The sequence below is a fragment of the Oryzias latipes genome, chromosome 10 (genome assembly GCF_002234675.1).
Source record: "Oryzias latipes chromosome 10, ASM223467v1".
Taxonomy (NCBI): domain Eukaryota; kingdom Metazoa; phylum Chordata; class Actinopteri; order Beloniformes; family Adrianichthyidae; genus Oryzias; species Oryzias latipes.
In genome coordinates this window covers 17,493,751-17,513,513 of record NC_019868.2, presented here as the reverse complement: position 1 = coordinate 17,513,513, position 19,763 = coordinate 17,493,751, and the positions used below count along the sequence as shown (strand labels likewise).

The following is a 19,763-nucleotide window of genomic DNA, read 5'->3' as shown; positions in this document are numbered from 1 at the left end:
CCTTGTAATACAGATTATCTATCTCTTAAACTCCCAAAATAGATTACTTTATTATTTGTATTAACTATTCTCAACCAAACAGCCAACAACTCAAAGTTGTTTCATAGAATGACCCATCAGAGATCAGATTAATCTTTTTACTATTATTACAAATGGGTTGGAAGTATTTGTCATTGGAGGACATACTGTTGCATGGAAATGGTTTATAATTTTCTTTCCAAGTTACATTTCAAGAATACTTAAGCTTTTTCCAGGAAACAGTTGACAATCAAAACATTTTCTGTTCTTTGTTTGCTTTTCTTTCAAACACCAACTGTTTTGTATGCCCATCTCAGTTTTCCAGTCCATCTAATCTTGCAAAAACATGTCTCAACAACTTGCTTGGTTATCAAAAGGAAAATCCCCTTTCACTCTGTGTGATACACAGCACATAAACAAAGCAGCAGTGAAAGCAATTAGTGTGAGATCTAAGTCACCTTTGACAGCTTGGGATGAGACCGTTTTAGATGGGTTTTTGCAGATTTGCATGTTTCACTCATTTAATGACTTCATCTCTTGAGCAGATCACAAGCCTAAATGTAAAGTAAGCAACCAAGTAGAGGTTGCTCATATTTCTATCAACAGCTCTTACTGTGAAGCAGAGAAGATGAGTTGGATTTGAAAACGAACATTTTGGGAATTTGTGAACAATCTTCTTTTTTGTTGTTGTTGTTACTTTAAGAACATATAAATCCAAAAATAAAGTATTTTTACTGTGTTCCTGTGGTTACATGTCTCTATATCATTACTCAAAGCGTTGATCATTGTGACCCCACTGGTAATATTTTGGTGACGTTTTAAAAACTTGTGTTTTACTTAGATTTGTTGCCAGTGACCTGGCTGTTCAGGAGGTAGAGAAGTTTTCTTCCAGCAGCAGGTCAACGATATAAAAGCATTTTGAAAGGGCTCTATGAATGCAGACCATTCACCTGAATCTGTAACCAAATGCTTCACTTGTGAGCATTTTTGCTGTGTGTAATATGGTAACAGACTCAACTGCTCTGTTTAAGTCACATGCACCCGTACGGGGGTTGATCCGGACGGTGCTGTGTTTTTTGTGGTCATCTGGGCCTGTGGAGGGTCATAGGCAGAATCGGCTGCATCTCACGGGGAGTGCCAGTGTGTCTTGCATTACCTTTAAGGCTCCTGCCTCATGAAAGTGGAACGTACCGTTGTCATGCGTGTGGTAAATGTACTGTAAAATATCTGTACAGTGCCCTCACACCACAACCCATTGGTTGGTAAGGTGTGAGTACAGGCACCTTACTGGCCGTGTGCAAATGCTGAACAAAAGGTAATACATAAATGGATGGACACACATACTACCGGTACACTCTGATTGTCTAATTTCCTGATTTCTAACAGTCAGGCTGCAAGTACAGAGCGCTCACTTATCTCTTGAACAGCACTAATGGGATCTCTGCACAGTATGCAGGATTTAGGGGGGTAGGAAAAATGAAAAATACATAAAACACGCCTGTATGTCACCTACTATTTCACCCTTACTTTACCGTTATGTGTTGCTTAAGTGTTCACTACAACCTGTTGTCTACAGCATGACGAGGTCACCGAGCGGTCCACGACCTCGATATTTCATGAGGCCACCTGTGTGCCCCACACAGACAGCCCGTATCCACCCACAAGGGTGCAGAAGGCTTGAGACGAGCTCACCTGATTCACATCCATGAAGCTGGGCCGAGCTGTGGAAATCAGCCCGAGCGTCTTGATGGTGCAGTTCACCAGCTGGGACAGACTCTGTGCAGCTATCCACCTAATTCCCTAGTGATTCACTGTTTATGTTGTAACAAAGTAGAAACAGAAAAAATCAGGGATGGAAGCAGTAGTAACCTGAGTATAATGAGAGAAAAAAAAGGAAACGGTTTTTAGTGGGGAAAGTTTGGTTTTATTACCACTTATGGGAAATGGGTGAAAGATATGACATAGAATTGGTGGTAGTGTTGGAGGCCCTTACTTTGAAGCTAACATACTGCAGGTGTTGGGCGGGCTTCTTGATAATCTGCTGAATGAGGTCAGGGTGAGTGGAGCGCAGGTAAGAAGTGGCAGACTGATTGAGCTCAAACTCAAATCTCCTACACAGGTCCGGAGTGTGAAACACGTTGTTCCAACACCGGCACACAGACGAGGCCTTGGCCCCGATCGATCAGAGACAAAAATCTGCAGGACCACACGGTGGGGCAGTTTACCCCAGTCCTGTGGAAGTGATGGCTAAGAACTTCTTTTTCTCCTTTTCTGCCTCTTAGCTGGTTCCTCGTGGGAGGGGAATGCGTGGCGCCTGGATATAAAACTTAACCGGCGTTTCATTGTGGAACAAAGCGCTCCACTGTGGGAAATAAGATTAAAAGATTCAAACAAGCAAATTAAATTCATAAATTTCCTTAGTTTTTGATAAATTTGGTATTTAATAACAGGGCTGTAAATACTTTAATGAATGTTGTGAGACTGGCTCTTTAGTTTACTCTAAACTCGTGAAAACAGATGTTTGGAAAAAATCTTTTGATTAAAATCCTCTAGTTGCAGAACTGCTGAGTTGACAGGAAACAGCAAATGTGTTGTGTAATGATAAACAGCGAGTTCCTGTTGGACAGCGGTGGTTGTGAGAAAGATAGCTTTAGAGCAAAATGTTAGAACAGAACATTCTAAGAAAAAAAACAGAGGAAGTAAGGATTTTTTTTGATTGTGCTTTTTTGCAGAAGACTCCTCGTGGTTTCAGAATAACACACTAAGGAAAAATACTTGATCTTCAGGTTAAAAATAGCACTAGGGTACATAGACAGTGGACAAAAATATATTTTTTGGCACTTGTTGAATCCCATATAGGGCTCACTCCAGAAATTAACACTGTTTGACAGTACGAGCCTATAGTGCCCCTGTCGCATGCTTCACCCACACCAGTCAAACTGAGAACATAAATTCTTAAATCGGCAGAAAATGACGCAGGAGCCATGCTCACAGGTGGTGGCAATTAGATGTTAATCATTACCATTTGACCGTCAACACCTGTTGGTACCAGAAAAAACGTTAGTGAACCTGTTTACATGCACTCCAAAATCATAGTAAAATCATAAACAGAACGACCTGATATCCTTGATTATTTGTAAGAGATCTGCTTAAAAATCTGTGTTTCTCCCTAATAATCTTATTTCTTAATGACAGTAAATGCATTTTGTTCTTTAAAAGGTGAAAAGAAAAAAAACAATTGAAAAAATAACCAATTTTATTGCATAATAACAGTTTTTTTCTCTTCGTGAAATGTAAACAAAGAACTAAGGGTGTAATCTGTTTGTAGGCTTTTAATTCAACATTTGAAAACCTTTGATTTTCAAAGTTTCTTCACGCAAAGAAACTTTGAAAGAAACCTGATGATTGACAGAGGAATGAAAAGCACAGTTTTTTGATTGTCACATATCTGAAGTTCATGTTAATGTGATCTGATTATCGCAGTTATCTGACTACTCCAATAATCAGTTTATAATAACAAAAACATTGTCCGACCAATGTAAATAGGGGTTTCCAAAATGATTTAGATAAGACTCACAATCTCATTATTGCACTTAATCCCACACACGTTCCTCAAAAATGTTTCAAAATTTATCCAGGGCTCCGTAATTTTCTGACTCACTGCATAAAGCTAAATTAAAGAAACAGTTTTTAATAAAAAGAAGGGAAAAAAAACTTCCTACATTTTTAAAGTGCACAAACCTACTTTTTTTCTTTTTAATATATGACTTCTGATATATTTTATTTTTTATTTTTAGCTTTAAAAATGAGCATTTTCTACTTTATCTGCATTTTGATTATTTTTGTTTTCCACTTTATCTGATAGCAGGTTTAAAACAAGCTTTTCTCTCCTTGATAACTTTTATAATTAGTGAGTGCTCGCACTGATATGAGGCTAAAAAACATAATATGGGGTTTTTCTTGTATTACTTTAATGCACAGGTGTAAAGTAGCTATGTAAATTTACTGTGGTGAGGTTCTTCTGCACATTCTTGAGTATTAGTACTTTACTTAGAGAAAAAAGTCATACTTTTAGAGAGATGAGCTATTAATTTCATTCCACTTAGCGGTAAATAGAAAAAATCTTACTACTGACTTGTTTCATTTTAATGAATCAAACAGTTCCTTAAAACGTGTTGCTTACCAGAGTAGTGTTGCTGCATCTGAATGTCAGACGTTTTTATAAATGTTTAGAAAATTCATTCAATTCAGATTTTGTGTCTAACGGAGGACTTAAGTTCTAGAAATTTGGTATGAGAATAAATAATGACTCTCAGCTGTTTTTGCACAAAATAAAATGTAATCAGATCTGTTGGAACATCCTTCCTTGATGATAAATTACATGGCAGTTGTGTTCCACAGATACAAAACAATAAAATCAATGCAGTTTTATTTAAGCCTCAGAAGCTAATTTAGAGTTACTCACATCTGAAAACTTCTGTTTTCCCTGGATTTGGTGCTCCTCAGGTTGTGTGTATGTGAATGGCCATAGCTGACTGGGGAAAGATTGTTTGGTAATGACACTGGGCAGAAGGGCAAAAAGCTGGTGGCTTTAACGACAGCTTGATGCCCGCAGCCTAACTGTGCACGTGAGTACAAAATGATGGATGGATTTCTTTGATTGCATCGAAGATGTTATATTTGCCTACAGTTTAGTTGATTTATCCACAGTAAAACATTGGCCATTAAGATTTTATTTGCTTATTTTCACGCTCCAGCTGTTGGACAGGACAAGTTAAGAAAAAGAAAAAAAAAAGAAGAAAAAAAAGATCAGTAATAGGGGTGTAATGATTTTTTAAATAATTGTGCTATTCATTTTAACGAGGATTCAATTCATCTCAAGATTTGTGATTGACGACACAATTCATACTCTATATTGGTTCATTATGAACGATCCTATTGACTGGCAAAAAAAGGATTGATTTGTTTAAATCAATTAATTGTTACATGCCTAATCAATACATTATTCTTGTACACCTCTTACTTTACATACACACAATTATTGAATGAAACAGCTGAAAGCATTCACTTATACAAATGTCAAAATGTAGTCCTTTCCATGAAAACAGGTGTACAAATTCATGTCCTGACACATGCACATAGCATCTACAAGCATCTGCGAAAGACGTTTTCTGAAATCCTCAAGTCCTTCGGCCAGTCATTTAGATAAGCTGTTGAAGTGTGCAACAAGAGCTTCTTTGAGAGGGTTTGCATGGCTGAGCAACTGCATCCAAAGTATACATCACCAGGTGCAATCATGCTCCTCCATCTGGCAATCCAAGAATCATTATATTTTGTAAACGTGTTATGAGATCATTATTGTTTTACTTCTTATATTTTCTAGTTAGCATGATCAGCTTGAAAAATCCAGAATAATTTTTATCTTAAATCCAGTTTAGTGGGAAAAGAAAAGAGCATTCTCAACAAATAGATTATTTTTTTCTTCACAGCCCAGTGCTGCTGAAGAAATGCAACCCTGCATCCTCTTGAAACACGATCCAGCATGATTCTTTGATCTTCGGTATGGTACTTTCAAAGAAATTTTTGCATTCATTGGGTTAAAGCAAAAAATACTTAAAATTAAGCTATATAAACTCATTACTTTTATTTTACATTTGAAAATCTAGTGTGAGGCTGCTTCAAGTAGCTTTAGGAGTACTGTCCCTGGCTGTAGTGTGTTTATACAGGCAGGACAAACTACATTGTCAACTGCTGGTGTTTGTTTTCACCGAGAGGACACAATGGAAGAATAAACTGAATTGTTGTGGTAAAATGAGGGATGAAGATGACAGGGTATGACACAGGAGCCCAGGAAAATAAGTTATTTACGGGAAATCAAAAGGTGAAGTTTTTTTACCCTGCATTAAGACTTGCAGGCTTTTGACATCTGTTCCTTTTAAAAAACCATCATGTAACGAAAACCTTCGAAATTGTTAAATATGTTTTATTAGTATTTTTTTTTTATCTTTTTGGATTCAAGAAAAGTTTAAATGAAAATTGCTGCTAATTACTACTTTAGCTGGACACTGCTAGAACGACGCCCTTCAAACAAAAAACGGGCCTATGCGTGACTTGGCTAGAGAAGCTCCGCCCTGTCGTGACCGGTTGCTAGTCTCGTCGCGAAAACTAAGAGCCGTAGCTAATGAAAGCAGCCGAGTAAAGATGTTATTTCAGTCGTTTCAGCATTGTAGTATAGCAAACACAATAAAAAGGATACTTGTTTAATTTACAGTAATTTCAGATAAAAACTACGATGCTAGCCAACTCGCTAGCCCTATGTAGCCTGCTAGCCCATAGGCTAAACTCAGCGGCGTGAAGATTCAAGAGAACGGCTTGTTTTCATTTCAAGACGTACCGGTAATGTTATCTAATTACTTATTTTACTTTTATATTATGTTATCTTTTACTCAGGAGGCATTTAAAAGACCAATGGCTCATTTTTTACAGGAAAAAGACGGTTTTCTGTGTAAACTTGGCTAAGTTGAATCAATTGTTTTCAGTTTGACTACAAACCTAACATATATATTTTTATTATTTTAAAACGTGTATCTATATCCTTTAGTCATTTTCATTCGGTTTTGTTGGTTTCAAGCTAATTTGTTCCAACGATCAAACAAATACGTTAACCCATTTAGGCATTGGAGATTTAAACCTTCAAAGTAATGCTGTTGTTTTTGTAAACAATGAGCTTCTAGAAAAGTAACTTTTGAGTTGTTGACACATTGTTTACTGTGCGAGAAGAATATTGGCTTTAGTTTAGACATCGACGATTTAGCCAAAAAATCTTTTTCCCCATCTTTGCTGAAAGACAGGAAAACCATTATTTTTTTTCTTTTTCTTTTATCTATTAATTTCAACAATTGGAACATTACAAAAACATAGAACTAAATTGAAAATTGCAAGACGTGGCTTAACATCATAAAAGGGACCGAATCAAATTAACTTTTACATGTATATAATTATAAATATAATAAAAGGTAAATAAACCTCCTAATATTTTTAAAATGTTTTCTAGTTTAGTCTATTATCTTATTTAGACTGTTTTTGTTTATTTGTTTATCACACTCAGTTTAGAGCTTGCAGACAACATAGATTGTTTATCTGTGTTTTACTGTTGCTTTATCTTTAGAAATCTGTTTCTGTTTTTATATGGAAAAACAGTTTAAACACATCATATTCATTTTTGTTTTATAATCGGATTTAGCAGACTGAAAGGAAAGAGTTTGCCAGATATTTATGTCTTAGTAATTAACAATTAATGTTTAGCTTTTTTAATTGGAGCATTTATTAGTATTTTAAAGTATGAATGAATTTTCTTTTGAATGTGAGAAATCTTGTAATATTTGTCAGATGTTGTTAATTAAACTTCTTTTATATTTTTAAGAGAACTTCAGTCTTTTTTGTGTTAGCTCTGATAAGGTTTTTTTTTTATTATCTTACAATTGTAAAGAGAATCTGTGTTCTTGTATATAAACTGAAAAAAATCTTTGGGTTTTTTTGTTTGTTTTTTCAGCCAAACCCAAAATGACACAGAAAGTGAATCTGTGTTCAGTTGCTCTCAAAGTGGAGGGCATGACGTGTGGATCATGTGTTCAGTCCATAGAACAGCGGATTGGGTCTCTCCCTGGAGTCATTCATATACGGGTAAATGCAGTGTTTGCATGCAAAGATAAGCATTTTACTTGACATTGAGCAATTTTTGTTCTGATTTCAGATAATTCTTTCTAAAAAAACGTTCGTTTGCACTTTTCTTCTAAATACTCTATCTGTTGTGTTAATTTACCACACTTCTGTGTGTTTTAAAACTAGGTATCAGAATCGTGTTTTTAAATTCTCTGAGCAGATTTTCACATTGTCCTTTTAAATGAATTTGACATTCTTAGTTTCTCGGGTCCGGTCAGTTAAATTTACTATTAAAAGTCGCTACAAGACAGTTTAATTGCAAATGAAGAAGGTCTGTTTTTTTGTTTATTGTGTGTTTACCCCTCAGGCTGAGGTTTAATGGAAAGTTAATGTAATTGTGTGTTCCAGACATGCTCTGCTTTCTAAAAAAGACTGACAGCAGGTCGATGCAAACTTTCTAACCACAGGAAATGATCGTTACTTAAAAAAATGCTTTGATTCTTGGATCATTTTGTTGGTCTTTGTTCGATGTGTGAGGAGGGAATTTATCTTTTCCCCAACTGGAAGATGAAGAATTATCAGTTTCTCTTCTCATTAAAAAAATCTTACAGTCAGCTTCAAACTGAGTTGTAAATTTCACTAGTTTGTGTGTTTCTGCTTATGCCAGTCAGGTGATCCGTTCAGTGTGTCACATGTCTTATTCTTGCTCAAGACAGAGAACTGAGGGTCATCATGCTGAAAGAACGTGCTAAAAACTCTCAAAGACTATGGACTCAGTGTACTAGCTTTATGGCTTTAAAGTTCATCTTTTAAATTGCGGAAGTTATTTAAAGTTGCTTAATTAAAAGCAGATACATTTGAGTACGAAACATTTTATTGACACGCTTACAATTTGTATTTATACCGTTTATTATCTTTTAGTATAAGAAGCTACACTAATAGGTGTAATCTTTAAAAAAAAATAGATGTATGACAGATTCTTTATTTGACCCTTTCCCACCTTTTAAGTTTTTGTAATAATTCTGTGAAGGTGTCTCTGGAGCAGAAGACTGCAACCCTGATATTTGACCAGGGTCAACAGAGCCCCGAGTCCCTGTCAGAAGCTATTGAAGACATGGGCTTTGAATCAAGCTTTCCAGATGGCAGCACGGCCACAGCGGTATCTACAGAAACCCAGCTGATCCCCACGTCGGCTCTGGCACCTGCAGCCCATCAGGAAGCCCGAGAGAAGCTTTCACAGACCAAAGGAGTTCTGGAAGTTTGTGAGAGTCCCTCCCAGAAGGACCTCCATATCACTTTTGCCCCTTCCCTGATTTCCACACTGGAGCTCAGTAAAGTAGTGGAAAGTCTGACACTTGCAGACGTCCAAACGTCTAAGATGAAAGACGATGGAGTCGCACTTTTAAAGTTACGCATCGAAGGAATGACTTGCCACTCTTGTGTCACCACCATTGAAGGGAAGATTGGAAAACTGAACGGAATTCAAAAGATCAAAGGTGAGTCCACTTAGTTGCATTCAAATTCCAAAAAACAACATAAATGAATAGACAAAACAATCTAATCTGTAATCTATAATTTAGTCTGCATAGTTCTGCACTGTGGTGTTTGGTATGGTTCGTTCCTAACTCTTCACCTCACTGCTGTCAGGACATTGTGCAATGAGCGTCCTTAGGTTCACCCCTGAGAGCTTCCTCGATGACATTTGACCATGACTCATTAAATCCTCAGACTGGAACTGTTGAATCTGTTGAATTATAAACAAATACGAATTATGCTGAAGACATATATTCCATGGTGTTAAAGAATTTATGAAGTCCGTTCGAAAAATGTATTTTAGAATGTTATATAAATCCCAGGGTTTGTTTACAGCTACATAGAGATTTTTTTTAGATAAATCTTTACTTTTGATTTTTTTTAAATCTTAAGTAAGTGAAATAGTAAAACTAAAGGAAACAATTCAAAGTAGAATGAGTATTTTTTATTTCTTAAATCAAAATGTTGTCTTCCCCTTTTGTTGTAACAATTTTTTTCCCCTCACAGTTGTTTTGGAGTCTAAAGAAGCTACTATCATCTACCTGCCTTACCTCATTACCCACCAGTCCATCGTTGAGCAAATCGCTTTTGCTGGATTTAAGGCATCTGTGAAGTCCAAACCTAAACCGTTGCAGTTGTCCAACAGAGACATTGAGCGATTTGCTGACTCTCAAAAAGCAACACTAACTTCCTCTTCAGAGGAGACAGAAGTCTTCATAGACACAACCCTGGTGTTACTCGGGGTAAAAGGCATGCACTGCCGTTCCTGTGTAGTGAACATTCAGGACAACATCTCATTGCTGCCTGGTGTTTCATCTGTGGAGGTCTCTCTTGAGAAGGAGCAGGCTACAATTTGCTATGATCCCCACAAGGTGACTGTTTCTGCGCTGCAGCAGGCAATTGAGGCGCTGCCTCCAGGAAACTTTAAGGTTGAAGCTCCAGGATCAACTAACCCAGTGACTTCTGCACGTGCACAGCCTGCATGTGTAACTCAAGCCAAACCTGCAGCTTTGCAGCCTTGTTTTACACAGCCTCTGGTATCTACAGTCAACATCCACATTGAAGGCATGACCTGCAACTCCTGTGTGCAGTCCATTGAGGGGATGATCTCCCAAAGAAAAGGGGTGGTATCAGCACAAGTCTCACTGGCAGATCACCAGGGGATTTTTGAGTATGACCCCCTCCTGACCTCACCACAAGAGCTGAGGGAAGCAGTAGAGGATATGGGCTTTGATGCATTTCTACCTGGTAAGTCAAAGAAAAGTGGTAAAGGGCTTTGTGACTTGGTTTAAGAAGTGCCAGCAAAAGTTCAGGCATATTGTTGCGCCTATATGTTGCCATAACTTTCAAAAAGTAGATTTTAAAAATGTTCATGTTGCTTTAGCACATCCATGAGATGCACTTTGTTTTGTGATTAGAGACCAATTCTCTGCTTGAGCCCAATATTACAACATCTGCAAGTACAGCACCTGATCAAGGGAAGGAGTTTGATCCCAAAGAAGCCCACCGAGGATCCACTGAGGGCACACACTCTAAATGCTACATCCAGATTGGAGGGATGACCTGTGCGTCCTGCGTGTCAAACATTGAGCGAAACCTCAAGAACGAACCAGGTCTGAAAGAAACATATGCATTTCTATGTCAGTGAGGGTTGATTGTTTCCTTTATTAACTCAACTGCTGTTCTTGGTTTGTGAAATTAACATCTTCTGCAGGGATCTACTTTGTTCTAGTAGCATTAATGGCCAGTAAAGCAGAGGTCCGTTATAACCCTGAAGTCATCGATCCTCCGAAGATAGTGGAGTGCGTGAAAGAGTTGGGCTTCACTGCCTCCGTCATGGAAAACTATGAAGGATCCAATGGAAACCTGGAGCTTGTGGTGAGGCAACATTATGCATTAACGCATATTTTTTGCAAGGTTTAATTAATGTCATCACACTTCATATCTATATACATTTCAAATATCTATCACTTCCTTGGTTGCTCCTTCTTTCTACCTTTCAGATCAGGGGGATGACCTGTGCCTCTTGTGTTCACAAAATTGAATCCAACCTGATGAAGGAAAAGGGAATTGAATATGCCTCTGTCGCCTTGGCAACCAACAAAGCGCACGTTAAGTTTGACTCAGAGGTTTTAGGGCCGCGAGACATCATCAAGCTGATTGAGGTTTATTGCTTTGTTTTGTTTCTCAGCATTTGATTTTTACATTGCATGTAGGTTTCAAATAGCACACATTGAAGCCAGACCTGCTGTAGATGTGAAGTTTGATCCAAGTCTGTTTGTAGAACCTGGGATTTAAAGCTTCTCTGGTCAAGAGAGATCGGTCTGCCAGTCACCTAGACCACAGCAAAGAGATCCGGCAGTAAGAAACATTTTCTCTTTAGCCTTTTTAAACTCATTTGGCCATCACTTTATTTTCCTTTTTATCTGATACATTTCTTGGAAACAAAGTCTGCATTTGGCAAATGAAACATGCAAACTATTGTAATGTTTGAATATTTAATGTTGTTAACAGTACAGACATGAACAGAAGTTCCTTTTTTTTGCACATTGTCTGCATTGTGACTAATAATTCCCACATTAACTCAGTTGTTTCCACTCTCTCAGATGGAGGAAATCCTTCCTCATTAGCTTGATCTTCTGTGTTCCTGTGATGGGCATGATGATCTACATGATGGTTATGGACCACCACATGAATGCTTCACATCATCACAACGCTACAGTCGAGGACCGGAACCATTACCACTCCACCATGTTCCTGGAAAGACAGCTTTTCCCCGGCCTTTCGATCATGAACCTTCTCTCCTTCATTTTTTGTGTGCCTGTACAGGTAAAGCTGGAGGATTGATCGTACAATGAAGAATTTCATTGTTTATTTTTGTTTATTTTTTATTTTTGAAATGTGTTTGGCTGAACTACCATTTTCCCTTTTTTCTCTTCTCAGTTTATTGGAGGTCGCTACTTCTACATTCAAGCCTATAAAGCACTTAAGCACAAGTCTGCAAACATGGATGTGCTCATTGTTTTAGCTACTTCAGTAGCTTTTAGCTACTCTCTGGTCGTCCTAATAGTGGCCATGGTGGAAAGAGCAAAAGTTAATCCCATCACTTTTTTCGACACACCTCCTATGCTTTTTGTGTTCATTTCATTGGGTCGCTGGCTGGAACAGATAGCTAAGGTATAACTCATTATTATTATTCTTTTGTAGTTGATATTAAATTGTTGAACAGAATCAAATCAAATCCAATGTTTGTTGTTTTTCAGAGTAAAACTTCTGAAGCTTTGTCCAAGTTGATGTCTTTACAAGCAACAGAAGCCACAGTGGTCACTCTTGGCAGCGATAATGTTATTCTCAGGTACACCTTGTTCTCCACATTGATCACACAAACGTGTCCTTTTATTGTTTGTTTTTGGGCTGCATCAAATCTCAAGAGTTAAAATAAAACCTATAAAACAAGCATAACATATATAGAAGGGTTTTCAAGAATTTTCAGCTTTGACAAACCATAAATATTCTAAACCTTTCAGATGTCTTGTGCTTTGTATGTTCAGTGAGGAGCAGGTGGATGTGGAGCTGGTGCAGCGAGGTGACGTGGTGAAAGTTGTTCCTGGAGGAAAGTTTCCCGTTGATGGGAGAGTTTTAGAGGGGCATTCAATGGCTGATGAGTCTCTCATCACAGGTGAGTTGAGCTGACAGCTTTCAGTATTAGTTCATTATTATTTTTGATGCATCAAAAGTGTGTCAGACTAGTTCATCTTTATTTGGATCTACATTAAAATCAAACTGGAAATCTTTCAAATGCTGCTTTTCTGGTCTGTATCGTGAAACACAGTTATGGATTTAATTGATTGTTTTTCATTTTCACAATACAAAATAATGCTATTTAGATACAATATTAATATCATTTAAGTTTTACCTGTGCAATAAAGCATTTTGTGAAGCACATTCGAGTCTGATAATTGAACAGTCCTTTGGTTTTTAGGTATTTACAGAGCAGAGAATCTTATTGCCAAACAGTGTAACATCAATACAGTGGATGTGTTTCCCGTGGGTAGATTAAATTTGTTTCACTGCTGTTATCACAGATGAAATACAGAACTCTTCAACATAACATCATTTGTTTGCTACCTTTAGTCTCCATCACTGCTCTGCAGAGTTAGGTGAAATAAATGATTGTTTCCTGATATAAATAATGATCTCCACTTGTTTCACAGTGAACATTATCTTATTATCATTTGTACTTTCAGTTTCATTATTTGATAGTGTAAAATCCAAGGTTAGGGCACACAACGGCGTATAGCAAATACTAAAAAACCTTTGACTTTCTGAGGAGCACGCCAAAGCAGACAGTAGTGAATTAACTTCTCCAGCACTGATAACCCCTGTAATGTTTCTCTGATCGGCTGTTGCTTTGGGATTTCAGGTGAGGCCATGCCAGTCACAAAAAAGCCCGGAAGCACCGTCATCGCAGGTTCCATTAATCAGAATGGTTCTCTGCTCGTCAGTGCTACGCATGTTGGCATGGATACCACGCTGTCTCAGATCGTTAAACTGGTTGAAGAGGCTCAGACTTCAAAGGTAAAATGTGTCGTTTGAAATCTGGACTTTGCATATTAGTATTGAGGGACGCTTTCTGCATTTGTTAAATATGTGTGTGTTCTGTTTCAGGCTCCCATCCAGCAATATGCAGATAAGATCAGTGGCTACTTTGTGCCTTTCATTGTTGCTGTATCTCTGCTAACACTGATCGTCTGGATAATCATTGGGTTTTTGGACTTTTCTCTTGTCAAAAAATACTTTCCAGTAAGTTTATTTGAACACTGACAGTTTTTATCCAATCCAATCTTCAGTTTTCACACAAATGTCACTAATCTTATTATAATGTCCTGTTTTTGTGAGTATTACATTTTCGTTGATTGAAGCAAAAGTATTCATGGTTTAAAATTAAAGAATGCCTTTTTTCTTCTCTGCAGGGTTATAATGAGAGCATTTCTAGATCTGAGACCGTGATTCGCTTCGCCTTCCAGGCTTCCATAACTGTGTTATGCATCGCCTGTCCCTGTTCTCTTGGCTTAGCAACTCCAACAGCGGTGATGGTGGGCACAGGGGTAGGAGCCCAAAACGGTATTCTGATAAAGGGAGGAGAGCCCCTTGAAATGGCACATAAGGTGTGTTTTGCAATTTGACACTTTACTGTTTGCAATCAAATATCAATCTAATAATCAAGAAAAAGAAAACTTTAATAGTTCAAGTTTTATTGCCGTTTGCACATACAGTACATCGGAATTTTTCTTTGGCATCTCTCATGTCAGGGTGAAGATAGAAAGGACAAAAATTTAAAAAAGAATAAATATGAGTAAATATGAATATTGCAGCGTCCCGATCTATTCAGAAGAATTATTGCACATGTGGAATTAATTGTTTATTGCACTTAGTGTACCAGCTGGATGGCATGTCATGATTCAGTCCAGTCTTCCCTCTCTGATGTTCTGTGCCAGCATTCTGATTGCTGCTGGGAAGAAGCTGTTGTGGAAGCGTGTGGTGTGTGCGTGGAGGCTTTTGGGCCTGCGGCGTCTGAGATTGTGACCTAAGTCCACACACTGGATCAATGCGTGGGCGGGGTGGTGTCTGTCTTTGATCTCTGTCACTCTCCTCCTGCTGCGCTGTTTATAGATGGTCTCCATTAGGGCTGCACGATATGAGGAAAACTTGCGATATTAGAGATTAATATTGCGATAACGATATAATTTGCGGTATATAAAGATATAGAAAAATGCCAAAAACATCTTTCCCATTTCATTGCAACAGTTTAAATTGCACTCCAAATGACCCTCATCGACATAGGTGACAAACATCTAACATAATAGGCCTCCATCTGATTGGTAAACAATGGGAAGGCGTCCATCTGATTGGTCAAAGCAAAAAGGGATTTATTTGATTCGTTAAATGCGTCAAGCTGCCATAAGATTGTTTTAACACATTTTGGGTTTACAATTTATTGCGATATTCGCAATCTTTTGCGATATGCATATTGCAGAGCTGGATATTGCGATAACGATAAATTTGCGGTATATTGTGCAGGCCTAGTCTCCATGGATGGCAGGTTACAACCGATGATTTTTCCAGCTGTGTTGATGACCCTTTGCAGCATCTTCTTCTCTTTTATGGTGGTGTTTCCAAACCAGGCTGTTAGTCCGCTGGTGAGGATGCTTTCCACAAGCCCCCCTGCAGGCTTGGGTAAGGGTCCTGCGCATGAGTCCAGCCTTCTCGAGCAGCCGGATGATGGACAGCCTCTGCTGGGCTTTCTTCACCGTGGCAACAGTGTTTCTTTCCCAGCTGAAGCTGTTAATGATCTGCAGACCCAGGAACTGGTTGCAGTTGGTCCGCACCACCACAGTCCCGTTGATGATTAGCGGCTAATGTGGCGATGCTTTCCTTTTGTAGTCCACCAGTATTTATTTTGTTTTCTCTATGTTGAGAACAAGGTTGTTGTCCTCGCCGTAGATGGTGGTCCTGTGCACCATGTCTCTGTATGCGGACTCGTCCCCACCTCTGATGAGGCCGAGGACGGTTGTGTCGTCTGCATGCTTAATGATGATGTTTTTGGAGTCGGGGGAGGTGCAGGGAGTGGATGAGGAGAAACTTCTTGGAGATCAAATTTCCTAAAAGCTACATTTGGTTGTACGTGCAGGTCCAGGCTGTAGTATTTGATAAAACTGGCACCATCACATATGGAGCTCCAAAGGTTGTCCAGGTCAAAACAGTGGTGGAGGGGAACAAGATGCCTCTCTCTCGTCTGCTGGCCATTGTGGGCACAGCCGAAAACAACAGTGAACATCCTCTAGGAGCAGCTATCACCAAATACTGCAAACAGGTTGGTTTTCATGTGACTTTGAACCCCTCATACTCTTTGGTAATGTGGCAGCACATTGGAGTTGACATTTTTGGAACGGCGTTCTTGCAGGAGCTCGGCACAGAGTCTCTAGGCACGTGCACAGACTTTCAGGCGGTCCCAGGTTGTGGCGTCCGATGTCAGGTCAGCAACACGGAGACGGTGGTGAAGCAGGGAGACAGCGACAGTGAGGACAACAACCATCGGAACAGCGTGCTCGTTCAGATCAGTGACACACGGACGTCCAGCAGCTCCCATCCACTCATCATGGATCCACAGCCACTAAGTATGTAGCCTGTGGTTTAACGGACACTTTACCGTTCTAATAGCACTGTGCTAAACTTGACCTGTTGTCCTCCGCTTGTACTGCAGGTTCAGGTCCGACAGACCTCTACGTCGTCCTGATTGGGAATAGGGAGTGGATGAGGAGAAACTTCTTGGAGATCACAGCAGAGATTGATGAAGCCATGATGGAGCACGAGCGCCGAGGACGCACTGCTGTTCTAGTAGCTGTGAACAGTGAGTAGAATTTACATCAAACTCTAGGAAATACAGGAACTCTATTCAGAAAATATGCTTCACAATATGAAACAGCTGCTAAAAATTAGTCTTTGTGTGCAGATATGCTGTGTGCAATGATAGCCATATCTGACACAGTGAAACCTGAGGCTGAGCTGGCAGTCCAAACACTGACCAACATGGGTCTGGAGGTGGTGCTGATGACTGGAGACAACAGTAAGACGGCTCGGGTCATTGCAGCGCAGGTATGAGGGCTGCCGAAAAAATCGTTCTAGTTGTTGTATGTTTCTGCAAAAACATCGTCTTTTTCTTTTCAGCCAGGTTCTTCATTTAGAGACGGGAGGCTGGAGAGAAAAACATTCTCTTCATGTCATAGGAGGTACAGTTATTGTAATCCAGTCTTCTCATGATTGTCTTCCAGGTGGGCATCAGAAAGGTGTTTGCAGAGGTGCTGCCTTCCCACAAGGTGGCCAAAGTAGAACAGCTGCAGCAGGCTGGAAAGATAGTGGCCATGGTGGGTGATGGGGTTAACGACTCGCCTGCTCTGGCCATGGCTGACGTGGGCATCGCCATAGGAACCGGAACAGATGTGGCCATAGAAGCAGCAGACGTGGTGCTGATCAGGGTAAATCTTTCTATTTGAACTCCCGGCATAAACTCAGGTATTCATTTTAAAATGGGATTAGGATTAAGCACCAAACACACTTTTAATAATTGAATATCTTGTAAATAACAAGGAAACAAAAAAAAGTGGAGATTCTCCTCATTTCTGCTGAGTGACACCAATATTTAAAGTAAAAAAGCTGCTTCCACTCTTGTTTTCATCGGATGAATTCTTATTTGTAAAATAATTGACAATTTGTGCCACTCCTTACACATGTTTATTTTTACTTAATCTTTAAAATGTGTCATAACCAGAAAATAACTGATAATAAAGCAGCTTTAGATGTTAGAAAAGTGTAATTTTTTTGTGTTCTCTTACTTTTTTCCTAATATTGAATGTTTTTTATGTTTTGTCTCTGTGATGGGATTCGGCGTCGCCTCGTCTCCTGTGCAGAACGACTTGCTGGATGTGGTCGGCAGTATTGACCTTTCTAAAAAGACAGTAAAGAGAATTAGGATCAACTTTGTTTTTGCTCTCATCTACAACTTGGTGGGAATTCCTATTGCTGCTGGTTAGTGCATCAAAATACTTTTCAGCAGAACTTCTTTTAAAGTTTTTGTAGTAAAGAATGATTATTTCCAGGAGTATTTCTGCCCATTGGTCTGGTTTTGCAACCGTGGATGGGCTCTGCTGCGATGGCGCTTTCCTCCGTCTCTGTGGTCGTGTCTTCTCTTCTTTTGAAATGGTAACAAGAAAGTTGAAGTTGGTTTTCAGTCTTTTGTTTGCCTGCAGTGCATTAGTCTGTATTATTGCCTTTACCTTCCCTCATTTGTTTCCCTCCTCTCCATAGTTACACAAAACCCACTGCTGAGAAGCTGGAGGCCAGACTTGGTCATAGCAAGCGTCAAAACAGCCTGTCGGACATCAGCGTTCACATCGGCATGGGAGTCGTGCGGCGTCCCTCCCCCAAACTGAGCCTGCTGGATCGCATCGTCAACTACAGCCGTGCCTCCATCAACTCCTTACGCTCAGACAAACAATCGCTCAACAGTTTGGCGCTCAATGAGCCCGACAAGCACTCACTGCTGGTGGGGGAGTCTGTGTGTGAGGAAGAGTTCTGCTGAAAACGTGGAGAGTACACTGCCACGGAGGACTGAATCAGTGACTGGGTCGTGCCAAAATGAAAGGGTCCCAACAGGTTTTAGCTCATCCATCTGCTCTCTGTGCCTCAGATCAGCTCCCTTTACTGCAAGAAAGCATGTTTGCCTCTTTACCTCGTGCAGCTGATCAAATGCACCTCAGCTGCAGTCTGTCCTTTATGAAGACAACTGCCTTCAGTGATGCTCTTAACATTTTCAAATCATTCAGTGTCACGGAGCCTCCTCTTAGCGTTCATGGAGGTGTCCATGACCCAGAAATAAAGGAAAAGTCCTCCTTGGAACTTTAACTATTTGCCTTTACAATCGTCAACAGCGGGTCCAAAGATATGAAGCAGAGAGAGGATCTAAAGACATTCAGTATATATTTTTATGAATATTCTTTAAAGAAATTGAAACGCAATTGTATAATCTTACTTAGAAATATTTATATAAGTATTTATCTTTTTTCTCCTCTTATCTTTTGTGATGATTTTGTAATTTAAACATCAGTTTGGATTTTCTGTCTCCTAAAAGATGGAGTTTGTCGCTGACTGTGTAAATCTTCAGCACACTAAGGATTATAATCCCAAAGACGCTACTTAACAAACAAAAAGCTGATAGTGGTGTGAACACAGCGTCTGCAGCAGATGATAACTAGTCAAAAAAGTCCAGAAAAATCCCAAAGATTTCTCTATCCACTAGTTATAGTCCCAGAAGTGAAGTTTTGAAAAACAAAATTATCATCACCTTGTAAAAGAAAATCTGATGAAGTTGTCACATGAGTGACTTGTCTCTGTCTGATGAACACAGAAGTCGGCCCACATTTTATTTCATGCTGCTGAAAAAAATAGGACGTGTTTAACAATGTTATTGTAGTGAGTCAAATGTCTCGGTATATCTGTGTATTTTTATTGGTTTAAGATAGCCTTAAACTTAGAGGTTGAACATGTTACTGAATACAAAATAAAAGTGTCAGTCATGGGCTCTTACTGCCATATATGTTTGCAGAATTGTTTAAGCCAAAATTACAAATTCCTTTGATAGGACATCGGTTTATCCTGCTGCTTTTTTATTCTGTAGTGCTCACATCCTGCCAGGTGAAGTTAAGTCATTCTTTTTGGTGCAATGTTCTCTAAAAGCGTTCACGCGACTTCAGATTAATTTTTTCTGCAGTCCATGTTTGCTCTATTGCATAGCCCTTTGGAGATTGTGTGCCTTGGAATTAAAAAGCTTTTGCAAAGGAACCTTGTCATGTCCAGTTTTGACCAGAAGACGGTGCTGTGGAGCTCAAGTTGGTGCAAGAAATTCCTTTATTGTTTGTATCTTTTCTCAATCAAATGCAACTCGGTGCATGTGGATGTGTTTTTAAATACGGACTTCTTTTAAGTTGTTAGTT

At 39.1% G+C, this 19,763-nt stretch overlaps 1 protein-coding gene across 2 annotated transcripts; it reads left to right on the top strand.

The window, feature by feature from the left end:
• The first annotated feature begins 6,129 nt into the window (after positions 1-6,129).
• Positions 6,130-19,611, top strand: LOC101164902 (copper-transporting ATPase 1). Of its 2 annotated transcripts, none has more exons than XM_023959242.1 (23): positions 6,130-6,414; positions 7,571-7,701; positions 8,711-9,176; positions 9,721-10,461; positions 10,632-10,826; positions 10,928-11,091; positions 11,217-11,378; positions 11,498-11,574; positions 11,820-12,042; positions 12,157-12,390; positions 12,477-12,568; positions 12,765-12,892; positions 13,637-13,791; positions 13,882-14,016; positions 14,187-14,381; positions 15,905-16,087; positions 16,178-16,391; positions 16,478-16,624; positions 16,763-16,869; positions 17,046-17,249; positions 17,682-17,799; positions 17,871-17,973; positions 18,079-19,611. In XM_023959242.1, the coding sequence occupies exons 2-23, from the start codon at positions 7,582-7,584 to the stop codon at positions 18,350-18,352; spliced, it is 4,437 nt and encodes a 1,478-aa protein (XP_023815010.1). In that variant the 5' UTR covers positions 6,130-6,414; positions 7,571-7,581; the 3' UTR covers positions 18,353-19,611. The 2 variants fall into 2 exon arrangements, with proteins under 2 accessions (XP_023815010.1, XP_023815009.1); XM_023959241.1 differs by having other exon boundaries at positions 6,131-6,414; positions 16,727-16,869.
• The last annotated feature ends 152 nt before the right edge of the window (positions 19,612-19,763 follow it).